General features: G+C 42.5%; 1 protein-coding gene across 1 annotated transcript in view; it reads left to right on the top strand.

Moving 5' to 3' along the window:
• The first annotated feature begins 825 nt into the window (after positions 1-825).
• ntm (neurotrimin) overlaps positions 826-27,526 on the top strand; it is a 396,350-nt gene continuing 369,649 nt past the window's right edge. Inside the window, exons 1-2 of the mRNA XM_044041720.1 lie at positions 826-874; positions 6,130-6,226. Coding sequence (XP_043897655.1) covers positions 6,166-6,226 — 61 coding nt within the window. The 5' untranslated portion in view covers positions 826-874; positions 6,130-6,165. The remainder of the gene's footprint in view (positions 875-6,129; positions 6,227-27,526) is intronic.

Below are 27,526 nucleotides of genomic sequence, written 5' to 3' on the forward strand. Positions count from 1 at the left end.
CTTCAGTGCTTTTGTCTGCGCTGCTCTCGTCTGCTTGTCACTGCGCTTGAATGATTGGCCAGACAGGACTGAAAATATTAAATGTAGTAACTAATGCTGGGGAAACTTCCCAGACACAATAGATGTAGAATAAACATGCCGTGCATACCTACCTTGACAAAAACAACCTAATACATTTTTTTTGTATATATATATATATACATCGGCAACAAATAACCTCCCCGACGGAATTAAGTCACAAGTAAAGAGCCTGCGGGGAGCAGACGCACACACAGGCAGCGACAGCAGAAGTAAGTGAGTGATAAATAGACCATCACTGCAGTGACACACAGTGTCATCCAGAGACATGTCTGTCACACAAGATTAATTAGATAAAATGCTTTGGGAAGACACTCAGACACACAGACAACCGGTACAGTTACAGTGTGTTTTACACGGTCAGTTCAGAAGTGTTCAGTGCAAATTTCACGTTTGAAGTCGCCCACATTATTTTACAAGTATAGATAAATAAATAAATAAATCAAATTATGCTACTGTTCTCTGGGCCCACTCTTTATTTATTTGCAGCCGCCCTTCTTAATCGAACCCTAGTTCATTTGCTCGGGACGTCCGGTTCCTTTGGGGAGGTGTGAAGCGAATGTCTTCCGAACGCAGGGCATCGTGGGTAAACACGTTTGGAACACGATAGCCGGGAGACGTGGTCAGACGAAAATATATCACATAACTGCTTGTAAGCACCCACAAGAACAACAAAGTTTTAAAACTAATGAGCTCCATGAGTTATCGTGTTCATTGTTTGTTTTCTTGTCTTCTCTTTCAGTAATTCTTGAAGCAGCATCACCTCAGGCGAGGAGGGGAACACGTCATTCAAAAGGTTAGTTTCGTTTCGCCGAGTCTAGCGGACCATTTAGTGCGAAAACAACCGTAAAAGATTGAAATCTCATACCAGGAGAGGCACTGAGTGAATCTACACACAGTTAGAACACATCTGCACATTGAATCTGACTTAAAACAACATAATTTGGTATAATTTTGAATAGAAATGACATATATTTATTTGCATATAGTCTGGTGGAAGTGAGATCCATCACAAGTGGATCAGTCTACGTGTGTTAAGTAAATAAATCCATCTCTTCTGATTGTGAAAGTGTGTTACCAACCACCGTGACAAAATTGAATGATTAAAATGACGTTTCATAGAATTGCTTTTTTTTTCCCCATAAGGGAGACATACACAGTGTGGACCGACTTCTCTTGACCTGTTGAATGAGATAAACCACAAAAGGCACAGTAAGGGTTTTTATATTGTCATGGCGTTTGAGGCTCCGGTGCCTCATTAAGACATATTTTTAGACAAAAAATATGACTGTTTCTTTCTGGAAAGAAAGACACACAGGTTGTAACTTTTCTATTATGCTTAGCTGCTTTTTCCTCACATATATAGAGTGAGCAGGGAATTCTCCACATTTGCTGTCACGTATGACTTGTGATGAGATGAATGTTTTTTAGAAGATCTGAAACTGCTTTCTAGATTTATTCTGCTGACAACACGATGCACCAGCGGGTGACTGAAGCTAGAACAAACAAAGTTGTGCCATTTTAACCCCCTTTTTCATGTGATGAATTAAACTCCTGCTGTTGTTAAAGTATCACAGGGAAACAGCATGCTAATTCCCTGCAACTGACTACATTCGTCTGCATTTGTCAGAATGTGTCTTGTGTGAACCGTTTCCACTGCGGAAAATACAATTTTATCCATGAATTTATGGATGAGTTATTTTTTTTATATCTCTCTCTCCTCTACTGCTGTCAGGAAAAGTTTTACTTTAAATTTACATCTTGGAATTCAGCAAAAAAAACAAAACACAAAGGGGTCTTGAATGAAGAATATATCATCTTTTTTTTTTCTTTTTCTGGTGATAGTGATCAAGTTGTGACAAACACATTCAGACTCCATTCAATCACCTTTAGTGAAATTTTACAGTGGTGGAGACATAATTGGAACATGCTATGCTACAGTGAAGTGAAGTGACATGCCGAGTTTTTATTTATGCCATCTTGACATTTTTAAATCATTGTTTTGTTACGTGCTCGAATCAAAGTTAGGATAAACTTTATATTGCATGTATAATATACAGAGGCTATGTGCAAAAAATGTTGTTTAACGATTTAACATAGTAATGGAAAAAACAATTACTACGATTCATAATGTATGCGTGTGTCTCATTAGCACGTCTTATGACATTTCCAACGACCTGTCGTAAACACGTCGAATTTAAGCTGCTCAAAACAACTGTATTTTCCAACTATGTCTATAGATGGAATGTACACATAATACAATAATATTCAACTAGTACTAGTATGATCGATTCTGTCGAGTATTTTCTCACTTAATCATTTGGTCTTTAAAATGTCAGAAAATTGAGAAACATATTGATCCGTGTTTATCAAACGTGGAAATGATGATGTTCTCAAATGTCTTGTTTTGTCCAAGAAACCAGAAAATATTCACATTCAAGAGGCTAAAACGGAATCAGACATCTTCCTTTCATGGACAAAAAAACCCTCAAACCATCAAAATAGTTGACGATTCATTTAGTAATCGATTAATAATGGATTATTCGAGTAATTGTTTCAGCCCTATTGACAACCAAACAAACAAAAATCCACATCCCCTCATGACATGGAAACACATCAAGACAAAGAAGCAAGGATTCGTATTAGATGAAATAAATATTGCAAAAAACTAACTGTTCATGTAAATCCTTTTTTTTTTTTTTTTTTTGTAAACTGCAAATGAAATTGACCTGTGCAAAATAAGAATGTGGGCAAGCTAATGAAGTCATTGATTGTGTCACAGTTTGTTCATGAAGCAATCAAGGACATCAGGTGTGTGTGTGTGTCTTTCAAGGTTGTGAGTTCCTCATTCACTTGAGTGCAGCGCCAAAGTGGGACTAATAGCTTTGATATCACCTCTGCCAAGGAGCCTCTGTTTTCAGTGCCGTCTGCTTTTGTCATGAGGGAGAAGGAGAGGAAAAAAAACTAAACAAAAACTGAACGGATTTTCTTAGCAAAGGCAAAAAGGACCTATTAACTTTAAGAGCAGATCTTAACAGGTGGATAAAGGACTTTTTTTTTCAATCTCGCTTCCCTTAATGTTGCAAGATGAGGCAATCCACACCTATCAAGAAAATAATACATAGTTTAACGTTGGCAGTAGCACCTTGTGGTTTCTAGTTGATTTTTCTTAAATGTAATTTCCAAAGGAATTGCTTTAACATTGATGTGTATTGATTGCACTATTCCTCACTGTTTCTAAGGGGCCGTCCACGCGGGTTTAGGTAAATACGCATACTTTTTTTTTGCCGGAGAGGTGTTACGTCCACACGGGGACCTGAAAGGGTATTCTTTGAAAACGGCACCCAGGGTTAGGATTAGGGTTAGCCGGCGAAGACAGCGAATACGCTACTTTAGGAAAACGATGACATCACATTCCCAACTCTCTCTTGCGCTGTCATTCATTGTCTTGTGTTTGGAGATTGTTTGACCAGTGTTACAGTGCTGGCATATGTACTAGAGTCGTTTTAGGGGGTTCCGTGTGGACGGAGATACTTCCTGAATCGGCAAAGAAAAAGAAAAAGATCATTGTCCTTGTCCTCAAACATCAACATACATCATCTCCTCTTCCCTGAGTCCCTAATAAATGTGTGGTAAAGTAGTATAATATTTGGTCTGAGACACTTAACTGCTCGGCTCATCCGTGATCTTCCAACGCCTCCCCAATGAGTGTGACAAAAAAAAAAAAGTAGAAATTCTGATCTTTTGAAAAGTTTGTTAAATTACAACTTGGTCCTGACTTTCCACAAAGATAAATATTATGTATGATATGTGCTATGTAATTATCTTTAAATGGTGTGGATAATTAGCAGGCAGATTTCAGTTTAATGGCCTATATTAACAACTGTAAAGTCTGGTCCAAATAGCCTCTGTGTAAGTGAGATAAATGCAGAAAAAAAAGTGTGTCCATTCTTTACTGTTAGGAACATGAAGATATAAAACCAGCCGAGTCGAGGCAACACAGGAAACTGTCTAGGGCCCCAAGCTTAGAGGGGCCCCCCAAGATTGCCACTCAACAGATTTTAGCTGCTGAACAAGTCTGACCAATTAAAATTGACACCAGAGTGTCTTTATCTCACTCCCCTGCACCAAACTCCATATAGACAATCAGCATTTCTAGCTCGCAGGGACACAAAAGCCGCTGGGCTACTGATGTCCCGATTGGTCCGTTTGTGTGGATTGGATCAAGCTGAACAAAGGATTTCAAACACCAAATTCACACAAGATAACACATTTGAACTTACCAAGGAAGGCAGCAGTGGATTAACAACTCCTTGTGTACCCTTATGTGAAATCATTGAATTTCTTTAAAGACTTGGGTGTGTGGAGGGGAACAGTTTACCACTGGACTTCAGTTCAGCCAGGAGAAAACGAAATAGTGGCTAATATATTCTTAAGATATCGTGGACTTTAAGCGGGCATAGATTATATTTGATGATTCTGTGGTTGAGTGGCTAAAATCTCTTTCCCTTCTGTCCCCACTGACAGCCGCGTTATCAGCCTGTTATCAAGCCACATGGATCACAGAAATGGCAGCACACTCAGTTGAGTCAGGGCTACATGCACACTGCTACAATTTTATTTGGATTCGCCTCTGGAAATTCCTGTTGTCGACATAATCCTGGTGTTTTTAGAATCCCCAAAATGGAAACGCGTAAAACTACTGCTGGCTTGGTTTTTGTTTTTATACTCCCGGATTGTTTTAATACAAATGAAGACCACGGCAGAAGACCACGGCACAGTTACCCACGTTTAATTCCTAATCGTTTTTAATGAGCCACAACTTGACTATCATCTTACAAGAAAAAGCTAATTTAACAGTGGTGTGCAGATTCAGTACCACCTAGTTGGTAATTTTCACTATTGTCATTTCTCATTATTAGTACTCTCTGAAACTGATTGTACTTTTCCTTTATACAGTTCTAGCAGTACTACTTGGTTTGGCATCAGGCGTGTCGTTTTCCATTACTTCGTACTTCCGTCATCCCACAGCTGGAGATGGACGGTGAGGTGGATCGCGCTGTGGTTTTGCATGTTTTCGTACCTGCGGTTGTAGTGTTGTCCGAAAAAAGACGCCACCGCTGTGTGATTTCCGGCAAACAGTACCAGTAGTTTATACGTCTCTTTCTAATTATAAGTCCAACTCCAGTCCAATGAAGCATATACATGCAGGAGTAATCGGACTATGAATCACATTATCCATGTCTGGTAGTCTGACTGGAAGGTCTTTGCGAATATACGTGTATATTTTGATGTTGTGGTTCTTTTTTGTTTGCTCAATTTGTAAAGTGTTGCTTCAGTGAAAAGTTTTGTTTGAAAATATTGACAATTCCGTACGAAACTACTTATCGTCTTAGTCCGACTAATATCTGACTTTTAAAATGCATGTAAACACACTGAGTGTCTTCTGCGTCAGCGCCTCATGCAACCATACTTCAGAAAACTCTGAACTATCCCTTTAATGGACCCTGCCTTCAGTACAAATTTATCTCCGCTAATAATAACTGCTTGAAATATATGTTATTGCGATCCTGCATCACACAGGAGCCTCTCCTCATCTCTTTGCTCGCATTTCATGTCTCCTTTAAAGACAAACAGCCCGTGGTTTAAGTGAGTTAAATGAGCTGGTTTCCATCATAGCTGCACTGTGTCGTTAGGAGAAGTGGCTGCTGACAGCTCCGCTGCAAAGTCCCCTACATCCAAGTGGAGCAGCACATGAAAGCAGTGAATGCATCCTTTCACATTAAAAGCGAGCTGCAGCTCCGTGAACGCAGCAGCTTTTACTCCGCAAAGCTCTCACCGGAGGTTTACGCGCGCGTCGCTGCGCGCTTTGGCTGCGCGCCGCGCTGCCAATCGGCTCCCGGTTGAAGGAGGGACTTTGAGGAGCGCTGCTGTTGCGTTGGTGGATGCTGCTGTACACAGTCAGTCAGAGAGCAGGACAGGGGCATTTGAAGAAAAAGCACTTTTCGGGATTTCTCAGAGACTATTTTTTTTCCTCCCCTTTGCACCCAGACAAGAGCAGAGCGCAGAGAAAGAACCTCGATCACCATGAAGAATCCTGTGTACTGGGCTGTGCTGTGCGGGATGATCGTCCTTCTGATGGAGCAAGGTAAGTCATATGGTTTTTATTTTCCCCTCATCCACTTGTTATCGCTGTCATGTGTGTGTGTGTGTTTTGGATGTGTTGGTGAAGTGGCTCCCGCATATGCCACGGGGAATCAAAACATGTCACAGCTCGAACTTGCTATGTAAAGCCGGCAGCTTAAATTAAGCGATTAGTGGAGTGCAGTTGAGCTGTCCTGGTGCCAGTGGCATGATTCTAAGTATCAGACAGCGTGTGTGTGTGTGAGTGTGTTTTTGTTGCAGCAGTTATTTGAGGCTGCAGCTTTTCTCTCTTATGTGAAACTTTAAAATCCGTGAAGGATTCGCAGCAGTGTCAGGAGCGAGCTGTGCCAGAAAAAAAACAAACCAGAAAATAGACTGGCTTTGTTTTTAACTGTGTCTCTGTGGGCTTTAGGCTTTCATGCACCTGCACGCACTGTGTGCAGTTGTCCTTTTTTTTTTTTCTTTCTTCCTCTTCTTGCGCCCGTGGCTCTTGCTGCCCAGCCATGGATCATCCAGACGCGCGGTAAATCTCCCGGACGGGAGGTCCTTGCTGCAAAGTTGATTAAGCATTAAGTTCTTAATCCATATTGACTGCGCGCTCAGGTCATCCAAGTTAAGCCATGTATTCTCCAGGCAGACAGGCGGGCAGGCAGGAGTTTGTGCACCGCTGCTGGTGCATGATGGAGAGAAGGCGCACGCAGCGAAGCGGCTCATCAGACCTTGTTTACACCTCGCATTCAAAAAAAAAAGAAGAAATCCAATAAGACGAATCTTGTGGCTCCATGTGGGTGCGCTTCAAAACAATTAAAACCACTTACTATATAAAAAAGAGAGGCATATTTATCAGCTTAAATCGACCTTATGTGTTCTTGCCTATTATCATTTCTCCCTGTGGTAATGCACAGTCAAGGACTGTGGACAAATATATAAGCAAACAAATGGAAGTCACACTTTGAGACGACCATTTCCACATCTGTCATATCGCAATTGCAATAATGCATAAATTATTCAGCCTAAGATGAGAGAGGATTTGAGCAGGGCTCTAAAAAATCAATCATTAATAAATTGAAAATGAAAGTAATACAAAAAAAAAATTGGATTGTGATTATATTTGTATTATATATATATAAGTGAAAGAATTTCTGTGATTTCAGCTTGATAAATGTGAATATGTCCCGGTTTCCTCTGTCAACTATCACTGTAAAATTAATATCTTAGGTTTGTAGAAAAACAAACTATTTAAGGTCGCCTGGAAAATGATTATTCATCATTGTCTGACATTTTATGGACCAAGGTGATCAACATATTCACACACTCATCTTCTGTAGCTTTATCCTCCACAGGGTTCACTGGTATACCAATCCCATCTGACATGGGGTAAAAGGCGGGGTCATTCACACCCTGGACACACACATAGAGACAACAACTATTCACTCGCACACTCACAGTCAATTTAGAGTTTCCAATTTGCCTAATCCCCAAATCTGCATGTATTTGGACTGTGAGAGAAAATCAACAGATTATTCCATAATGAACAAAATTAGCAATTTGTGTGTGTGTGTGTGTGTGTGGCATCAGTAAAATAGAGTGGCCAAAAGAGTCTTGCATAACAAGCTCATATTTAAAAGCTCAAACTTACAGATTCTCTTCCTGATAATTGATTTGTTTTTCTGTTAAATAAGTGGCTCTCATACCTGACGCTCTTGAAGCAACTCAGTTACCGCCAACTTTTAAAATTCAGTGGCGTAAATAGGCCGAGCAAAGTCAGCAACGGACGACATCCTCCTCCTCCTCTTCCTCACACATACTTCACACACTGGTAGTGAAATTAGATGAAGATGGATTGAGAGATAAGGTCAAAACTCCTCAGCTCCACTCCGATCGCATACAGCAGAACAGTATTTCTGGTACCACCAGAGGAACCTCACGTGCCACTGGTGGTACACGCACCTCAGTTTGAGAACCATGTAGTCATCAGTGCTGTACTGAAAGAGCTGCCACATAGAAAACTGCTTAAGCAGAAAACTCTATAAAAAAAAAAAAACAGGCTGACGCTTTTCATACTAATTATGTTCTTGACATGTGCCGGTGGTTAGACACGAGCTGAATAAGTCGAGTGCCTCGCTCTGTGTGGCGGAGCGGACCGTGGAGTGACTTTGTTTTAACCCCACTTCATTCAACACGTCCTGTCACTGTCGTACTACATTAGATCATTATTTATGTCGTAAAGTAGTTGTGACTTTGCAGGCATGAAGTGTCATTTGGAAAAAACAAAACAAATAAAACAACAATCTCGTCTTACCTGGCAACACTCCCACTTGCTTTTCATTTTCTTTTAACTGTTTTTAACGGACATCCCTTTCAAGCCTATTGGGAATCCTCTCCATTCTCCAGACTGCATAATCAGAGATGTGTCAGATTAAATTAGATTATATGACTTTAGCAAAATAACAGAATAATTGACATAGATTAAACTCGGTGGTTTGACAGGTGTCTGAATGCATTCAATCATTCATCAAATCCCATTCTTCTTTTTTTTTTTTTTTAACTACAAGTAGTTATTGAATTCACTTCAATGAAATTTGCAAATGTCACACAGAGGTCACATGTTTTAAGAATGTAGATAAGATACAAAACTAAGGAGGACATGGGGGAAACAAACTCAATAGTCTTCAAAATGCAGCAGCCTTCTCTGTGAGGAGGTCAGATGTTAGAGCTCTGGCCTTTGAGCGCGTTAATGATGGAATTATTAGCAATATTTAGTTGACCTCTCTGGCTGAGGTTTGGTTTTTAAGCATCCTTCGTGTGATGTTGCACCTGCAGCCTCACCCACCAATGATCTCCTGTAGTTCACATTACAGATGCATCACTTTAGCAAAGTGAGGGATTTGAAAGGGCTGAAGTGTCCTCCAATGCTCTTAAAAGTGACCTATATTCTACTTTTCTATTTGGTTGTTGAATAAAAGAGAGGAAAGGCGGAAAGTTAAACGCTTTTGACATGTAAATCTTTTCCTATTGAGTATCGATCAATGAGTTCTCTTTCATTACCAAAGTGACAAATCCTTTGAATCATCATGGATTTATCTGTGAAGTATATGGTGTCGTGAGCTTTACAAAAAAGCCGTTTCTTGGATAAGAAGCAGCTCCTCATCGTCTGATTAAATAATAATGGGACTGAATACGGCTTGTGCTTGCTATGACTGTACTATACAAATGTGTATATGCAGAGGAGCGTGCAGGTCAGAGGCAGACAGCAGGAGCAGAGGAAAACAATCTGGAGCAATTGACAGAGACAGTAAAAATGGCCCGGGTTGTAGCACTCTGATAGTTGGCTGGCTTAGAGAGTGTGGAGCTGCTGTGGCAGGAAGCAGTATGTGTCTAGAATTGTGATCAACAGTCAACACTAGTAAGTGCATTCTTTCTCGCATCTGTCGGGGATGAACTGTAGCCCAAGTTTGCTGTGGGACTGCATCAGAGGTGGGAGGGAGGCTTTGTCTGAAATGAAAATCAGTTGAGTTTTACTTTGATGTTCTATCTATCTATCTATCTGTTTGTCTGTCTATCCTTCTATCTCTCTCTTCATGTACTTTAAAGCTCTTTTGGCTTTTTCAAATCAGTCTCGAATCCATAAGAATCTGACTCAGAATCTCTAATTTTAAGCCTCCGGAATTGCAGTTTTGCTGGCACCATGTTGACATTTTATTTTTGCAACAGGAGGTTCACGCCTGCATCCAAGCTCCCATTGGGCGATATCAGCTGTCAGTGAAACTGCTGTCCTCTCATAATGTGCTGTACAATGTTGTCACACATAGTATCGGCTCAGCTCGCTTGGAACCATTGAATAACCGCGCCGTGCCGTGCCGCGCCGAGACAACCGTTCACTCTCACCCTTGCACCTACGGTCAATTTAAACTGTCCAATTTCTCTAATCCCCAAATCTATGTTTTTGGACTTTACAATACAAACTCTGTGTTCTGACCGGGTTGCAAACCCGGGTAAAAGGGGAACATAATACGCAAAATTGACATCTTGTGTTATTGACGAAGACCTAACTCCTCAGGACAGTGTTGTAAATCACCTAAGAAGTAGACTCATTTTACCACAGACTTCGATTCAACAAGTTCATTTGCATCCAGCTGACTCACCCCCCCCTGCTGGCTAATCAATATATTCTCACCTCTTCAGTGACTTTACTGAGGAACCTGGAAGATTTTGAAGTCCTAGGTCACTTACTCTGCTCCAACAAAGAAGCATGTCTTGCTTCTCTGCCACCGTTCAACATGTGAAGGGTTGTGTGTTGAGCAGTAAAACATTGACATCTGTGGGTGTTTCTGTAGGGGTTTTAGCTTGAAGTAAAACTATGGAAATAAATAAATAAATAATTTGCCCCCGAGGTTGAGCTGTTGATCGTAGTATATCAGCCAAGCAGCAGACCATAGTTCTAAGACCAGGTTGTTCCTGTGTTTTAACACCGTAACACGGCATGTTTTAATCCTATTATGAGGACGTCCTGATTTAATGCTGTGACATAAGGGTGGAAAAAAAACATCCTAGCCCTAACTAAGTGCCTTTTTGGAGACAGACATGCAAATAAGAAACAATAATATTGGTTCATTAAACTGAGCAGAGAAAAACAAGTGATCTAAGAGATCAAACTACAGCAGTGGACGTAGAAAATGTTCTTTTCCAGGAGAACGGAAGTACAGCAGTTCTTCCAGAAGTATTAACCCAGCTCAAGATAAATGCTGGTAATGAGGCAGCCTCGTCCTCTAAGCAGGCGCCCCCCCCCCCCTTCTCTGTATGTGGCTGGGACAAGACATTGTTGGCTTTGTTGCCAGGATGTAGCACAAACTCTTGAGATTTTTCCCTTTTCTTTTGGCTGAGATGCTCACGGGTGCGGGTATTGTGCCCTTGTCCTTCCTCCACCAGTCTCACTCAGCCAAAGACGAGAATTATGGCTGGCTATATCGAAATTTGGAGCAACAGCTGTTCTCAGGGTGAGTGGCTGAGAGAGCAGAGATGGATGGGGAGGTGGTAAGGGAGCCGTGGTGTGTGCTCGTTGTATGCAGCCTTTTGTTGAAGACATTGAGATCATTGTTGATGGGTAGAGTCTGTTCTCCTCTTATCACAGGGATACAGCTATTCAGTGGGGATCTGTAGGCAAAAGAGGCAGAGCTGCTGCTGCTGCTGCTGGAAAAGAATGTCCATGTTTGTGTCTCCACAAAAAGTCATGCTGCAGAATATGTGGGGGCAGATCTGGCACATGACTGATAATTCGGGGCGGTATCACCATCTGTGTACAGTGGTTTGATATTAAAATGTTATAAATGAAGGCCAGGTAACAATATAGTGGATGGTACTAAAGCCAGAGGCTTCAGTTCACCCTCACACACACACACATACGCCGTACATTAAGACGTATTGATGTCTCTTTTTAAACATGAAACAGTGGGATGCACTCTCCCTGAACCTTCCTGTACTCCACACAGTGATTCACAACTCGGTGATTCACTACACTTCCCAGAATGACCCCCTGAGACTGGCACGGACCGGTGGCATTAAGCTGCAGTAAACCCATCACTGGACGGTCAGTGAAGATATACTGTACGTCTGAATGAATAAGAGTAACGAGTCATTGTTAAATAAATTGTAATTATTTAAATGCAGTGCAGGATGTTGTCAGGGCCTCAGTCAAGGTTGCTTCAACTTTCCAAGTTCATGTAGGCTGCATTTTTCTGTCCAAACCTACCTGACTCGAGCTTGAGGATTGATAATAATATAGAATAGAATAGAACTTTATTATCCACCAAGGTCGAAATTTGCCTTTGTCTCGTCAACTTAAGATCATGCAGGAAGTCATTAAAACAACACAGTTAAAATAAGATAATCGTCATAAAAACGAGGTAGAAATAAGAGACAAAGACTGTAAAACTGACAATTACTTTAGAAGCTGCTCTGTACTGCATTTGTGGATCAAAAAGCTTGATGGTCTACTCCTCCTCCCTGCTTACTGACACATGTGGGGGTAAATGACCCTGAAGATACACATTATATGGAAAACATACAGTGTATGGCACTACACCAGACCCAGCCACTGTAACTGAACCCATCTCGATTGCAATTTATTTCAAAACATTTCTGCAATTCTGTCTGGATCTGTCCGCTCCAATTTGGCTCCTGAAGGTCTCAGCTCTGGTTGCCACCTGATTCCACATTGATGATGCCATTCATGTCACAAGGACCGTAGTGGACCTCAGCAGACTGTAATCTCTCTCTGGACTTACTGTACACGTGACTGGGAATTTATAGAACCAAGAAGTTTGTTGTTCAATTCACAGAACAGATATACTGTATACTATGAATACGTATACTTAATATACTTTATATATATATTTAAAGGATATTCTTCTTTATCCGTGCGTGTAGTCACATTCTTTCATTTTAATCATTTCTTGCAGCCCATGAATATTCTGCTCTGTTCGAAACATTCCTCAGTCTGTTGGTGAGCAAGGCCAGGTGAACAACTGGCATAGCTTGTGTCACCGAACCGATGGATTCACTTGTACAGCAAGTTTTCATCGTGTATCAAATGTAAATTCTATTATAAAGACTCATTGATTTGTGTCAGTGAATATATCAAAACTGCAATAAGGCTGTTTAATAATGATTTAATATGCTAATTAGTCTGAACACGAATATACTAGCCACACAGGGAAGTAGTGGGTAACACTGTTGACTTACCAGGAAAACCAGGTTCGCGGCCCAGTCAGCCTAAATGGCGTGTGCGCGTTCTTTCCACAGTCCAAAAACCATCTTTCAACACTTTATCCTCCACACAGGGTCACGGGTGGCACAGGTGCCAATTCGAGCTGAAACAATTACTCGATTAATAGGTTTGAAGCTTTATTCTTGATAAAAAACAAGATTTCTGATCGGTTTAGCTTCTTAAATGTGAATATTTTCTTCCTTTCTTTGCTCCATATTACAAAAAAGTCATTAAAAGCTGAATCGTTTAGGTTTGTGGACAAAACAAGACATTAGAGAACATCATCATTTTCAGGTTTGACATACACCGATCCACATTTTTCAGCATTTTCTGACATTTTATGGACCAAACGATTACTCGATGAATCATGAAAATAATCGTTGGTTGCTCGTGCCAATCCAAGCTAACATAGGCTGCTAACCAATCGGTATAATATATATGCTTTAGCTCAAATGGAGCGTTCGCACAATGTTGTTCTCCCCGTTACTAATGTTTTCTTTTTTTGTCTTACGAAGTGCAGCCAAATTTCAGCAACACAAGTAACTCCATGTCATGGCAGGCACCGTTACCTCCGATCGCTGCCTCCAGCACCAAGTGTCAGACACTGAGCGTTACAGCGACGCAAAGGTGTGGACCTCTGTGGAATCACGGGTCTGTAAACTACGATTCCGGACTAATAGAAGGAGTAAATTGAAACCATATTTCCCGAGAGACTGATTCAAATTTTTTACAGCTGTTGTTCCAAGGCTGAGTCAAGAGTTTGGAACTTGTTTTTCAATTAAACTTATTGGTGCTTCAATTCACAATGTAATATTAAGGAAATTAGACACATTATGAGATAATGAGAGCCTATAAATGTGGATTGTTATGGCACAGATGTGAAATTGCCACTTTGCCTGCTCCATGGAAACAACGCAAGGCACTATTTGTTTTCCGAGATTGCAAATTGCAAATTGGAGGTAATTGTTATCCAGTTGCCTTTTTCGTTCCTGTGGAGGAAGTATTCTGTGCGTCACGTTCTATTTCTGTTTTTCAGTATTGTGTTTTTTTTGTTATCTTTGTGTTCCAAATGAGTCAGTTCTTACTCGTACATAGTTGTGCGCAGTAAGTCTAATGGAATTGGATTGATTCATATGTACTTAGTTTGGGTCACTGATCGATATGCAGTGCTGTAGTTTTTGTTGAAGGATTTGAGGACTGAGGCTGCATTGTGTGAGACATTGATAATTGAAGGAAAACAACAGGTCCTTGGGGATGAAGAGTGAAGCATACTCCCTGAATATAATTATCTGTGTGTTGGAAATTTAGATTCAAACATTTTTGTGTGAATGTGTCACAGGCAGAAAATGCCTCTCCCTCATATTTTTGTCTTTATTTTTCAAACAGTGACTGATAGGGGAAAATGTTGAATAAAGCCCTTACTTTGCACCTGCTTTCAGTCGGATTCCCTGGTTGTGCAGCGTCATCACGCAGCAGCGATAGCCACACTCGTGCTAAAGTAAATGCTGAGGCTTATTGGAAAGCTTTTCCTTCCCCCGTGTAGTTTGCCAAGTGAAAATGGTCACGTGACCCCCGGTGGCCACAAGGGACCTTGCCAGCGAGGGTTGATTAATAAGCAGCGGGTATAGTGACTTCAGACTGTGTCCATTCACCAGGTTGCCATGTCTGAGGAATGTGGGCTCCCTTAAAAAAAACAAAAAAAAAACTCACAGCTAGCACTTTACACATGAGTATCTCTCTCTCTCTCAGCAGCGTCACAGAAACACTGCTACATGTACTCGTGTGTGTGTGCGTGTGTGTGTGTGTGTCCTCTGGGGCCAGGGAATGTCAAACGCCGTTCAGCAGATTTCGACTTTGTATGAGTTTCAAACTCGTATGCTGTTCGACTTTTGACACAAACGAACAACTGAAAGAAAACTGCTGAGAGGCAAATGATCCATGTTGCCAGGCATTTCACTTGTTAGTCCCATGTGTTATTTTTGGTTGATTTATTTTATTATTGCATAACTATTTCTTTTGGTTGATGTAAACGGCTTTACTCCAGCAATACGTGCATTTTTCATGAGGTCTTTGTCTTTATACAGTAAGCGGTGGGTAAATTAATCCTGTAGGATGCACTGGGACAGTGTGTTCGTGCAGACAGACTGTTTTGGTGAGGACTTGTGTTTCTTGCAAAACTTGTCAGAAACACAGTAAAAACCAGTGTAGGGCTTTTATTTTATTTGAAGGAAGTGACTTGACGTGGACTTTTTGTCAATTGTATTTATTTAGTTTGATCCCAACTTCCTCTGTTGTTGTTGGAATGAGACTTGTATCTCAGGATTCCCTGTCTGATGATCGAATAACACATTTACCTCTGGAAAACTGTACTTTTTTTCAGTACTTCCTAAATGACCGGAGCACAGACTCCATCTGACACAGTCACAGAACTGCAATACGGCAGATGGGGTTGGGATGCGGCTCGCCACTCTCGATCGCCGACTTTCAGCAGTGCTGTCACTAAATACACCAGACTCCACTGTTAAATATTTAAATATTGAGATTTTAGACATTTCCTTGCTAAATATTAAAGATGAACACGTTTAGGGTTTTTTAACTGATCTTCAGTTTGATTCTTGTGTCGGGCGTTGCGCTCATGACTCATCCAGTGACTTCATACCAATTAGTGGCAGGCAGTCTGTCGACATCACATTTCGTATTGGCTCAGCCCACTTGGAACCTCGCCAGAGCAGGTACTAAAAAAGCACCAGGTACTAACACTAATGGAAAAGCAAAGAAAAAACGAGCCGAGTCGTGCTGGAACTGTGTAGTGGAAAAGCGCCATAATAGTGTCTGTGTTGTCTAATGTGTAGCGAAACTCCTCCCATCCTGTTTTTTTGGTGTCTGAATTTCCCTTCATATGTTGGAAAATTGTTTTTTACTTAAAATGAATGAGATAACTGGCTATTAAATGCAATTCAGATGCAGGATATTGCTGATAAAATTCGGAAATGAATCATTTACATGCCTCAGTAACACACATCAACTGCAAATAAAAAAAGCACTTTTAATACTTACTTTCTGTTTCACCTAGTCACATTTACAAATCACCGCTTTTTCCTTTCACCGTTGTTGTTTCAGCCCTGAAACAAAGCAACTGCAGAGAAAAAAAATCTGCTTTCTCTTCAACTGGTATGCATTTTCGGGGTGTGTTCGTATAGCTGCTGATTATTAATAACAGTCTGAGTCAATGGAGGATAATGACACGAGCTGAAACAATACTTTCTTGAGCTTTAAACCAAAGGTGTGCAGTATAAATCATGAAGGCGATCCCCGACACGAACTCTGTGATGAAAAGCTTTCTTTCTTAACTGCGGTGACCTTGCCGTGAAATGGGAAAATCCATTGTCTGCATCATAATCAGCTTACCTGTAGTTCTTGCGGGGAGAATGTGTAATGGCTTCCTTCTGTGTGCACTCAACTATCACCTCCTCTGCTCGCACTGCTGATACAATCAACCTGTTCCCGCTGCTATTCTTTATCCACTTGATTGTGGAGACTTTCCAGCCTTTCAGGAGCATTTATAGTGCTTGAGGAACTGCTCTAAATCTTCCATTGTTCGCTTTATCTGACTTGAGATCTCAAGGGAAGGAAACAGATATTGAATGTAGGTGTGCAGGAGGTAGATATTCACATCAATCACGTGCCGTCACCTGCCCAGATGCTTGACGTCAACAGCGCAACAAGGCCACACCACTGGAGACGGGCTCTTTCCCTCAGGCAGTAATAGTCGGGAGGCGCACGTCACAGTTGGAGACTTGTTGTGCTCCGAGGCCACTTAGCGAATGTCGTGGTATGGCTGCAGTTTCAGAGCAGATGGCTGAGCGAGTGGTAAGCAAGCAAATAGTCTGTGGAATAATCAGTGCGCAATTACAGGGGGCTTGACTGGGCATTTGTGTGAGGCACGAGAGATAATATTTCAATTAGTGCCTTCATTGATTGGGCGGCAAGTCCCTCGACTCAAGCCAAGTGTTAATGGGAAACCTGTGAGCCTCTTGAGAGCAGGAATCCTCGGTGAAGACATAGATGTCTATTTTCTCCTCCTGAAAAAAAAACCCTTGTAGTTGAGTTGTAAACTTTGAGCAGCTCCGGGACTGTGAGCAGCTGATTATTCCCTCATAATACTTTAATTTTTTTATTTATTAATTTTTTTTCTTGTGTCGACTGTGTGGCATAGTGTGTAAAAACTATGGATGACTTTATTTTAAGGAACTCCTCGTACTTGTTCTGTTCTGTTCTGTTGTTCTGGTAAATCTGGGGTTCCATGCATGTTTACCTGATCCTACATTCTATTCCATATATGTATATACACACACATCATATATACATATATATGTGTATGTATATATATATATGTATGTGTATATATGTATATATATACACATACATATATACACAAAAATATATATGATGTGTGTGTATACAGTATATGTGTCCAGATTTCTGCTGGCTGGTCTTCCCAGCTCAATGCTCCCTTCTGGAAAGGGTGACCAGAACAAGTACGGCGGGCACAACTCGACTGTCTTTCTGAAGGTTTATTCCACATACACAGTTAAGCAGACGTCAGTTAGCAGTTAAACAGCATCTTGTTAGGTAGAAGTTAGTTAGACAGCATCTTGTTAGCTACTAACTACAGTCAGTTAGACAGTTAGTCAGGTTATAAAACCGACAAGTCGTACAGGTTCTGATGATAGATAGATTTACGAAGCTGTATACGAAGGCAATATATAACAAAACATGGCTTTGACAATGCACCTTAAAGGCTCTTTAAAGGCAACGGTGCTTTGATACCAATTACAACAATGAACAAATAAATAGAATGAAAGACAAATAGCTTTGCCTGCTAGAAAGTTCTACACCTCCCACTTGGCCTACTGATTCCTAAATCCAAGTAGACCACAACAACTACAAATTTTGCCTTTCAAAGTGGGTACATAAAGCTACATCGCTGAGTACGAACGCACAATACAAATGAATGACAGATACAAATGACAAATAAAGGTTTCACTGTCCATGAACATGTTGTCCTTGATGACACAGTGGCGCCCTTTACCGAAACACACCACCAGCCTCTCGTAGAGGGTGGTGGAGGGGGGTCTTGATCCTTATTCCGAAACACACCATCATGTGGTGGGGAATCTATTTCTGTTCCTCCACTGGTAACAGAACCACCAGCCTCCTGACATCTCTGTGAAGGATGGTGGTGGAGGGACAGTTCTCTTTCTCTTTCCCTCTTTGTCCACTGGAAACCGGACAACTTTGGCACGTTCTCACTTTAACATCTCGAACTACGCCTTTCACATCAGGATGGGCCTCCACAACTCGACCGAGCCTAAACTGGCCTCTCAGTGCATTCTGGTCAGCCAACCACACTAAGTCTCCCACTGTGACATTCCTCGCGGGTGCGTGCCATTTCTGTCGAACGAAGAGGCCCGGGCCCGCCAGCTGGCACCACCGCTTCCAGAACTTGTCGACCTCGATCTGGACCGCTCTTAGGCGTGCAACGGGGTAAGTCAGGTATTCAAACCCTCGAGAGTCCCCACTAGGCCCAGCACGGCCAAGCAGAAGTGAGTTGGGAGTGATGACTCCTACAGTCTCGTCTTGTACCTGGACTCTTGCGCCGATTGGTCTTTCGTTTGACAGATTAGCTGCCAGGTAGAGGAGAGTCTGGAACTCCAGTGCTGTCAGGTGACTTTCCACCCTGATGTTGCTCAACGCTCTCTTGAGTGTACGGACTGCTGCTTCAGCTGCTCCGTTTCGATGGGGAGAGTCTGCTGGGTGAAACACCCACGACCAATCGGTTCCAGCGGCGGTTGCTTTCTTTTGGACTTGATCCTTGTCGATGTTATTCAGGAATTCGTAGAGCTCCTTTAAAGCTGGCTTGGCGCCCACAAAGTTGGTCCCTTGATCCGACCAAAGTTTTCTCGGGTGGCCCCTGAGAGCTGTGAAGCGTTGGTACGCCTTTAGGAAGCCATCCGTTGACAGGTCTTCCACGATGTCAGCATGCAGCGCCCTGGAAGCCATACAACTGAATACTACTCCCCAGACTTTCATCTTTGTTCTTCGCTTTACAGTGTCTCTAACAACGTAGGGGCCAAAAAGATCCAGTGCTGTTAGCTCAAACGGTGCAGCTGGTTCAGATCGTTCACGAGGGAGCTCACTCATTTGTTGCTTGCACAACCTTGCCTTTGTCTTTCGACAGTGCACGCAGGAGTCGATGATGTTTCTTGCAATTCTTGACCCCTGTACCACCCACGCTTTGGACCTCACCCGGAGGAGTGTGCCAGCGACGCCTTCGTGGTTGGCTCCGTGGGCTTCCCGTGTGAGGAGGGTGCTGATCCAGGCATTATATGGGGCCAGGGGTACTCCTGGGTTTCCCCAGGTGATGGCTTGGACTCTGGCGTAGCACCGCAGGAGCCCCGAAGCTTCGTCCTTGTTGACGGCGAGTCTGTTCTTTATTCCCCGCCTCACAGTGTCTCTGATGACGTAGCAGGATGACGTAGGGGGATCTTGGAATGCAGTTTCAAGTTCGGTCACTGTCAGTACTACCTCCCACTTTGCTGGGATAGGGGCTCTCCCTATACGAGCAACGCATTTCTTTATAGCCTTTCGGGCATGACTGACCCCTCCACAGAGCTTAGCTAGAGGGTTGTACCTTTTCAGACCCACTCGGACTATGAGTGCGGCTCCCCCCAGTGTCTCATCTTTCTTGGTCTCGACAGGGATCGATTTCGTCTCATATCCTGCCAACTGGAGCCCTGCTAGAGACCTGCTATCTCCATCTGTGAAATTCCGGCCTTCACTACCAGAATTTAACAACTTCTGCGCTTGGGTTCTGATGAGAGCTGCTGTAAAGTCTTTCTTCTGGAGTTTACTCACTGTCTCTTTAGCATCAGCCGCCACTTTTGCTGCAGATTCCATAGGCCAATCTTTCACTGGACTAGACAGGAACTCGGGACCCTTCTGCCACGCGGAGTTTTCGTCTAGTTGCTTGGGTGAACACCCTCTCGTGACGAGATCAGCGACGTTGACTTCACCTGGGATCCACCACCAATCAGTTACGGGCCCAGCCTTCTGGATCTTTCCGACTCTATTTGCAAAGAATGTTTGAAATCTGCAACTGTCTCTCTGGATGGCTCCCAGCACCGTCTGACTGTCCATGAAGTGGTACCACTTTTCCACAGTCAAGCTCCCATGCTTCAGCATGTATTCCTTCAGGCGTGTGGCAAAGACAGCCCCACAGATTTCGGCTTTGACTGTGTCGCCTTTCTGGTTTAAGGGGTTTAACTTGGCTTTTGGGTTCACCAACCGGGTAACTACACCATCAGGCATTTCCCATCGCAGATACAGTACAGTGCCGTAAGATCCACAGCTTCTGTCAGAGAATGTGATTCCCCAGGGCTTGCCCCTCCAGCCGGAGGGTGTGAGGCTTCTGTAGAACTTGATGCTCCCCAAGCGAGTGTACTCTTTGAACAGCTCGATTGCTTTCCCTCGGAGTTCGTCAGAGAGGGACTCATCCCAAGTGTCTTTGGAGAGCCTTCCAGCTTCCTGGAAGGCCTTTCTCACAAGAATCACACCTTTTTGCTTCACAGGTGTCATTAGGTCGATGGGGTCGTACAATCCAGTGATCTGGCTCAGTAGGACGCGACGAGTTAATGGGTTTGGTGCTTTTACATCCACTTCTCCTTTAGTAAGGAGAGTCATTTGGTCAGGCTTTGCCTCGTCCTTCCTCCCACTTTGACCAGACCGGACCCAGGGCTTGAGGTAGAAGCCCCTTTCTTTCAGGATCTTCTCCACTCCCTCTAGGATCTTCTTCCAGTCGACCGGCTTCTCATGGTAGCTGGGTCTCTCAGAAATGTAAATGGGGATTGGCTTGCTGAACTTCAAAATCTCTATTCTTGTGGATAATGACTTTTGGCCTTTCAGGAACATTAACAGCCTCTCAAAATGGTTTCCCGGGAAGGCATAGTTTTTGGGGCTGCTCACATGCGCAAGCCACTGTTTTAGCATTTTCTCAGAAAGTCTGCTCTCTAAAGACAGTATCACCAGGTGCTCCTGCTCTTGTTCAGTGAGCTCTGGCTCCAATGAGCTGTGGCTTCTCTTCAGTTCCTTTGTCTGAGCCTCCAAACCTGTCTGGTTTGGAGTTAGCAGTGGTGTGGTTAGCAGGAGTTGGCTGGTGTTGGTAGCCAAGTCCTCCTGTGCTAAGCTCAGTCTTTCTTCTGGTGCCTTGAGGTCTTGATGCAGAGTAGACTCTTCTGACTCTTTCTGGTAGAAGTCAGACTGAAACTCAGTGAGATTCTCCTGATTTTGCACCAAGGTCTCCTGCAGCTCTGCAGTTTGGGTCTCTTCTGGTGCCTTGAGGTCTTGATGCAGAGTCGACTCTTCTTCTTCTGACTCTTTCTGGTAGAAGTCAGATTGAAGCTCAGTGAGATTCTCCTGACTTTGCGCCAAGGTCTCCTGCAGCTCTGCAGTTTGGGTCTCTTCAGAGTTCAGCTCCCTGCTGAGCTCAGGCATCTCGGCCCTCAGTTTACTCTGCTCCTTTACCTTCTTGTCATTGACTTCCGTTACTTTCTGTAACTCTGTCACTTGACCCTTCAGTTTCTTCTGCTCCACTTCAAAGGACTCTGTGGGACCCGCTTGCGTCCGGATACTCTTCCAATCAGCCTTCTCGTTCTCGGAGAGCTTAGGCAAGCTTATCTGTGTGACCTTCTTGGGTTGGGCCCCCTGAGTGCTGTCTCCTCCCGTGACTGTACCAGAGTTGCTGGTGGGCACAGTGCTCCTTCGTCCCATACTGAAGTGGACGGGAGTAGCGTGAAGTCCTGGCATACTAGTGAGGGTCTGCGGAGGAGGGCTGGTAACACATGCAGTACTCCCACCATGCAGAACAGGTGGGATGGTATTAACACGGGTTACTGGTCGGATATGCCCATTTCCCCGTTCGTTATCCCGGCAGCATGACCACTCATCCATCAGTTCCTCCTTTTTAATTGTCAATGTTAAAAGGAGTCTCCATTTTTCCTTACCATATGGCCGATAGTCTTTCCAAACATACACAGCGTCTCTGAGTTCATGGAGTTCTTGATCCAGTCCCTTCCTTCTGGCCTCTCGCTGACACCACTGTAGTGCACTTTTTCTTCCGAGTACCTCGGCCTGGTCGAAAGCTGAATTGAACCGTGCCACGAGGGTGCTTATATCCGGCTCGGCATCCTTGAACCACAGCATTTCCATAGTCTCACGGTACCTTTGCACAATAGCGTCCCTCGTTGCTAGGGCATTGCTCAGTTCACAGTTATCGTCCGTCCGGTTATTTTGTTCCAATTCTTCAATATATTCATTGCTGGCATCGACGAAAACACCATAATAACTCTTCAATCCTGTCACCTCTTTCGACAGTTCATCGAGGTGGCCAGCGTTAACTTTGAGACGATTAAAACGTGTTGTCAAGTTCCGCTGCGCATTTAATAGCCTCCGCTGTAGGCTTTCCAGATCTGGCTTGTTGTCTGCCATTTTACACGGCTGTGTTGGCTCCTCTGTTCCAGCTTCTCCTCTGTGAGGCTCTTCGCCCAGAAGAACCTTATTCACGGCTGCGTTGGTTCTTCTGTTCCAGCTCTTCGCCCAGAAGAACCTTATTCACGGCTGCGTTGGCTCTTCTGTTCCAGCTATTCGCCCAGAAGAGCTTTGTATTCCTTGTGCAATCTTCACAGCCTTCTTCACGGCTGCGGCACTTCCTTTAATCCTTCAACAGCTCCGTTAGCTCTTTGCTCCGGCTCCTCCGTTTAGTGATTCATGGCTGCTTCACCAGCACTCCGGTCCTGGTACTTCGCGATTGCCGTCCTCCGCTCGGCAGTCCGTACTCCACAGATACGGCGCCAACAACGGTTTTATAACTGTCCAGATTTCTGCTGGCTGGTCTTCCCAGCTCAATGCTCCCTTCTGGAAAGGGTGACCAGAACAAGTACGGCGGGCACAACTCGACTGTCTTTCTGAAGGTTTATTCCACATACACAGTTAAGCAGACGTCAGTTAGCAGTTAAACAGCATCTTGTTAGGTAGAAGTTAGTTAGACAGCATCTTGTTAGCTACTAACTACAGTCAGTTAGACAGTTAGTCAGGTTATAAAACCGACAAGTCGTACAGGTTCTGATGATAGATAGATTTACGAAGCTGTATACGAAGGCAATATATAACAAAACATGGCTTTGACAATGCACCTTAAAGGCTCTTTAAAGGCAACGGTGCTTTGATACCAATTACAACAATGAACAAATAAATAGAATGAAAGACAAATAGCTTTGCCTGCTAGAAAGTTCTACAATATGTATATATACATATACATATATACTGTATATATACATATACATATATACTGTATATATATGTATATATACTATCTAACGTTTATATTACGATAACTGTAGTCAAGTGACGGACGCGGAAACCGAAATAACCCCAATGTGTGTCTGAGAGGAAGACATCCGACAAACAATACCAATATTATTCCACGTTTTTCGCTGGAAGAGAGGACAGAGAGCGTGTGTGCTGATGTTATCGGAGTCACTCCTGCAACCTTGTGATTGATGAATGCAAAGTTAATAGATCAATAGAGCTGATACAACCTAAAAAAAAAAAAAAACGACCTACAGGCTTCCCCCTCACAAAACGCCGATGAGAGACAGACAGAGAGAGCAGTTAGGAGCCCTAGTAAGATCTCTGTTGCCGTTTGTGCATGGCTTTTTAGGTCCATGCCATGTTTAATTAGTGTGTTCCTTGTATAGATGTTTCAGTATTGGAAAAGCTGTATATAGAGACTATAGGGATAGGAAGACTAGAAGATAATATCTTGGTAAAGCCTCTGGGTAGTGCTTTCAGACTAATACGACCAAGATCCTACCTCAATGAAGAGCCATAATTTTACTGTTAATGGTACTGTTAAACAGTAATTTCTTATAAAGTTATCCTATAAAGAAAAAACTACTTAAAAAGTTCAAGAACTGTATAAAAAATAAGCCTTTTCCCCATGTATTCTCCTACAGTGCATGCAAACTTCATGTGTCTTATTCTAAACATGGGATGCCTTCAACTCTGGCCTCTCTTCTGTCCGATAGGCTATGGCTCCTCCCACAAACAGCTTATTATACGCTTGATATCCAGCTTGTGCAAAAACAACAATATACTGTATATCCCCTGGTTTTGGTCATAAAGCAGATGATTGGCTTCCGGGAATAAGCAGTCGGCTTCCATTTGACATTACAGACTTTTGCAAAACGACATAAGTGACCTCTTCCGTGGCAAAAACAGACGAGCTTACGCGCCCAACTATCTGAGGAAATGTTGCGTTCTGGTGTGATGTGCTTGTGAGTTGGCAGTCGTGTCGCTTTTCCTCGCAGTCTCATCAGCAGCAGCAGCTGCCTAAGATGAACCCTGATGTCATTTCAAAGGCTATTTAGAGACAATGTGCAGCTTCTGTTTTTGGGCTCCTGGTGGTAAAGCGTCATAAATGGCCGACAGCAGGTTTTAACGCACTTGACTGTGCTGCAAGTTCTCAAAATTGAATCTGCCTAATTACTTTGACCTAAGTTTGTAAAAAAAAAAAATACACTTTTTTCTTTTTTTTAAATGTGAGGTAGCAAAAATGGATTTTCTGTCCCACATGCTACCGTCTGCCGTCTGAAGCTGTGTTCAACAATTTCTAATTATCGCAGAGGAAAGCGTTTCTTGGAAAATAGCGTTTGAATTTGCAGTGGGAAACAAACGGAGAAAAGTTTCACGACTTTGTTTATAACCCGCGTCCCCAGCAAAACCACTTTGCATTACTTTAGACTTTACAATGCTCATTAAATTTCATGGAAGCTTATGTTTGCCTGCCTTATAATTAATGCTTAACGCTTGAGTGGCAATCTTAATAGTCTTTTAAATGGTCAATACAAAAACGAATGTTTCTCATTAATCAAAATCCCATTGCTGTAATTTCTGCTAAGCCCTTTTCATCGTCTTTGTAGCAAACTCTTCATGTAGGCCAAAAAAAAAAGAGAAAGCATTGTCAGTTTGTCCCCTCCTCATAATGTGGAAGTCTTATAAAGGACCGCGACAGTACACATATTGTTGTCCTGGAAATAATGAAGCCCCGCTTTTAAAGAAAAGGCTTCCTGGTGACTTTCCAAATCTGCAGCAATGCCACTATTCCGAGAGGGGGGAGCACAGTTAAAATGGCCAGAAAGTCAGTCACTGCTTTGTGTTTCCACCATGACCGGGCCAACAGTACACTTTCCAGAGTGTAAAAAAAAACGCCTCATTATTATGGTATGGTGGAAGCAGCCTGCAAAAAAAAAAATAAGAACTAGAAGAAAGCGGCAAAGACATTTTTTTATTATACCTTCGCTATTATTATTATTCAGCCTCTGAGCACAAGAGCTCATGTTCGCAGCTGGAGCACTTTACTTTCTTCCTGTTGCATCTCGGTACACGTGGCAGTACAGGGAAAACAACACAGCACTTGTCAGTGTTGCAATGTTTTCTATATAAATAATATGTGTATACAAATCCTGCTCGTCTATTTAATTTCGAGGTAAAGATCCCTCTTGAACAGATGGATGTGAATTAAGCGTTTCATTGTCAAACCTGGCAATTTATTGAGCAAAGTCAAGTGGGCTCTTATCAGATATTATATGACTGCAGCAAATATTTATAAAAGTCATGATGGAAAATCATCCTAGAAGTGATAAATTTTTTTTTTCGTTGATAAATGAACTCCCTCCTGATCCCTAACCACAATTCACATCTTGCGTCCAACTGTAACCAGAGCCTCAAAATACGGTTCTCCCTCACTAGGACCCATGAGGACAAACAAATATGTTTAAACTTAGTCTTAAAACATCATTGTTTGGCAGCGACAATTTATTTGCATATAGAATGTAAAACATCAAATCAAAAGGCATTAGGTTTTCTTCCATCAGTCTGCCCCATTATGAAGAGCGCAATAGCGGCGGCACGCCACCCCGTCTTTTAGCCACGATCAAAACGTTCTCTTTGATTCAATTATGCACCGACTGGAATATGACGGAGGTCACGGCGACTGTGACCTTGCCCAACTCAATAATTCATATGTGCATTGTGGGGGAAAAGGCACTTAATACCTTATTATTTGTGCCCTTCAAAGTATCGGGAGGACACGTGCAAACACAAGGCTGTAATTCTAGGAAGTTACAATGTTTGAATTTTTAAAATGGACTTGTAATAACTTAGTTAGAATGAGTAATGGCATTATTGTTTAGTATTGACAGCTTGCTAAATCACACAGCACTTTCATTTCACCTCTAAAGCAGCAGGAGCTTAGACAATGGCAGAGACTGGAGCACAGTTTCAGTACAGGCTTCCCTAAATGCGTTCGTAATAAAATTCAAGGTTATCCACCATGTTGTGATTATGATTTTAGTATTACAAAAACTCTAAATGTACAGAGCCTCACCTTTGTACATACGTCTTCTGTCACACACACACGGAGGCATGGAAGCATGCAGCAGAGACCGATATCATCAATCTCCATCTCCCCAAAAAATAAATTATAATCAGCAGGCAAGGATTACTCTGGAGGCTGGGATTACTCTGGATTTATTTAATGTATTTTTCCTTTTTGCTCGGGATGTGACAAAATAAACACGTGGTTGTCCTTGAGGACGCACACTGTTTTTATCTCGCAAAATGGCTGCCAAAGGAAGAAGCACATCAACCGGGTTTGCCCACATTTTTTTCCAACGTCCCGCTGTGCAGACCGAACCATGTCCCCGTTTTTTTATAACATTCATGTGTCAATCACGGAGTTAAAGAAGAGATTAAAGCAGTTCAGTCTTGTTTTTTGGCACACCAACGGACTGCATTACCGTTTGTCAAACGTCTCGTTTGCTGTACATAAATAACATATGTTTATCGCAGCCCTGAAATGTTTGTTATGTCTAAACTGGAGTCCAAACATCTGAGGCCACTTTGCCATTCAGATTTATTTATATTTATTGACTCATATGAGATGGATAATGCATATTAATACACATTTCAGTGTTTTTCATCATGTAAAAAAGGGGTTTTGTGTAAAAGCTGAAGGGATCTTTACACAAACATGGGCACCGTAAGGTCCTGGGGCCAGAAACCAGTTTTATCCAGCTCTGCGACGTCTTTTTGACTCCTGCTCAGCTCAAGTGACGGATCAATGTTGTGATATTAGCAGTTGCAGTTGCAGTAGCAGATGACGGAATTGGAGCCAAGATGAGAAACAGTCTCAAAAAAATGTCATATTTTTAAGTTAAGATAAGATAGTCCTTTGGAAGATTGGACATCTAAATATACTTTTTTTTAAAGAGCGGTTTCAAAGTCTGAAATGGTGAGACATATGAAGTGACATTTCTTTGGGATCCGTGGGGCTCTATACAAGTTACTGCAAATACAGACTTAAAATCACGTTAATATCATTTAACTAGTGAAACACAGCCAGACTTTTATTCTGAAATA

This window comes from Solea senegalensis, linkage group LG13 (genome assembly GCF_019176455.1).
Source record: "Solea senegalensis isolate Sse05_10M linkage group LG13, IFAPA_SoseM_1, whole genome shotgun sequence".
NCBI classification, from domain to species: domain Eukaryota; kingdom Metazoa; phylum Chordata; class Actinopteri; order Pleuronectiformes; family Soleidae; genus Solea; species Solea senegalensis.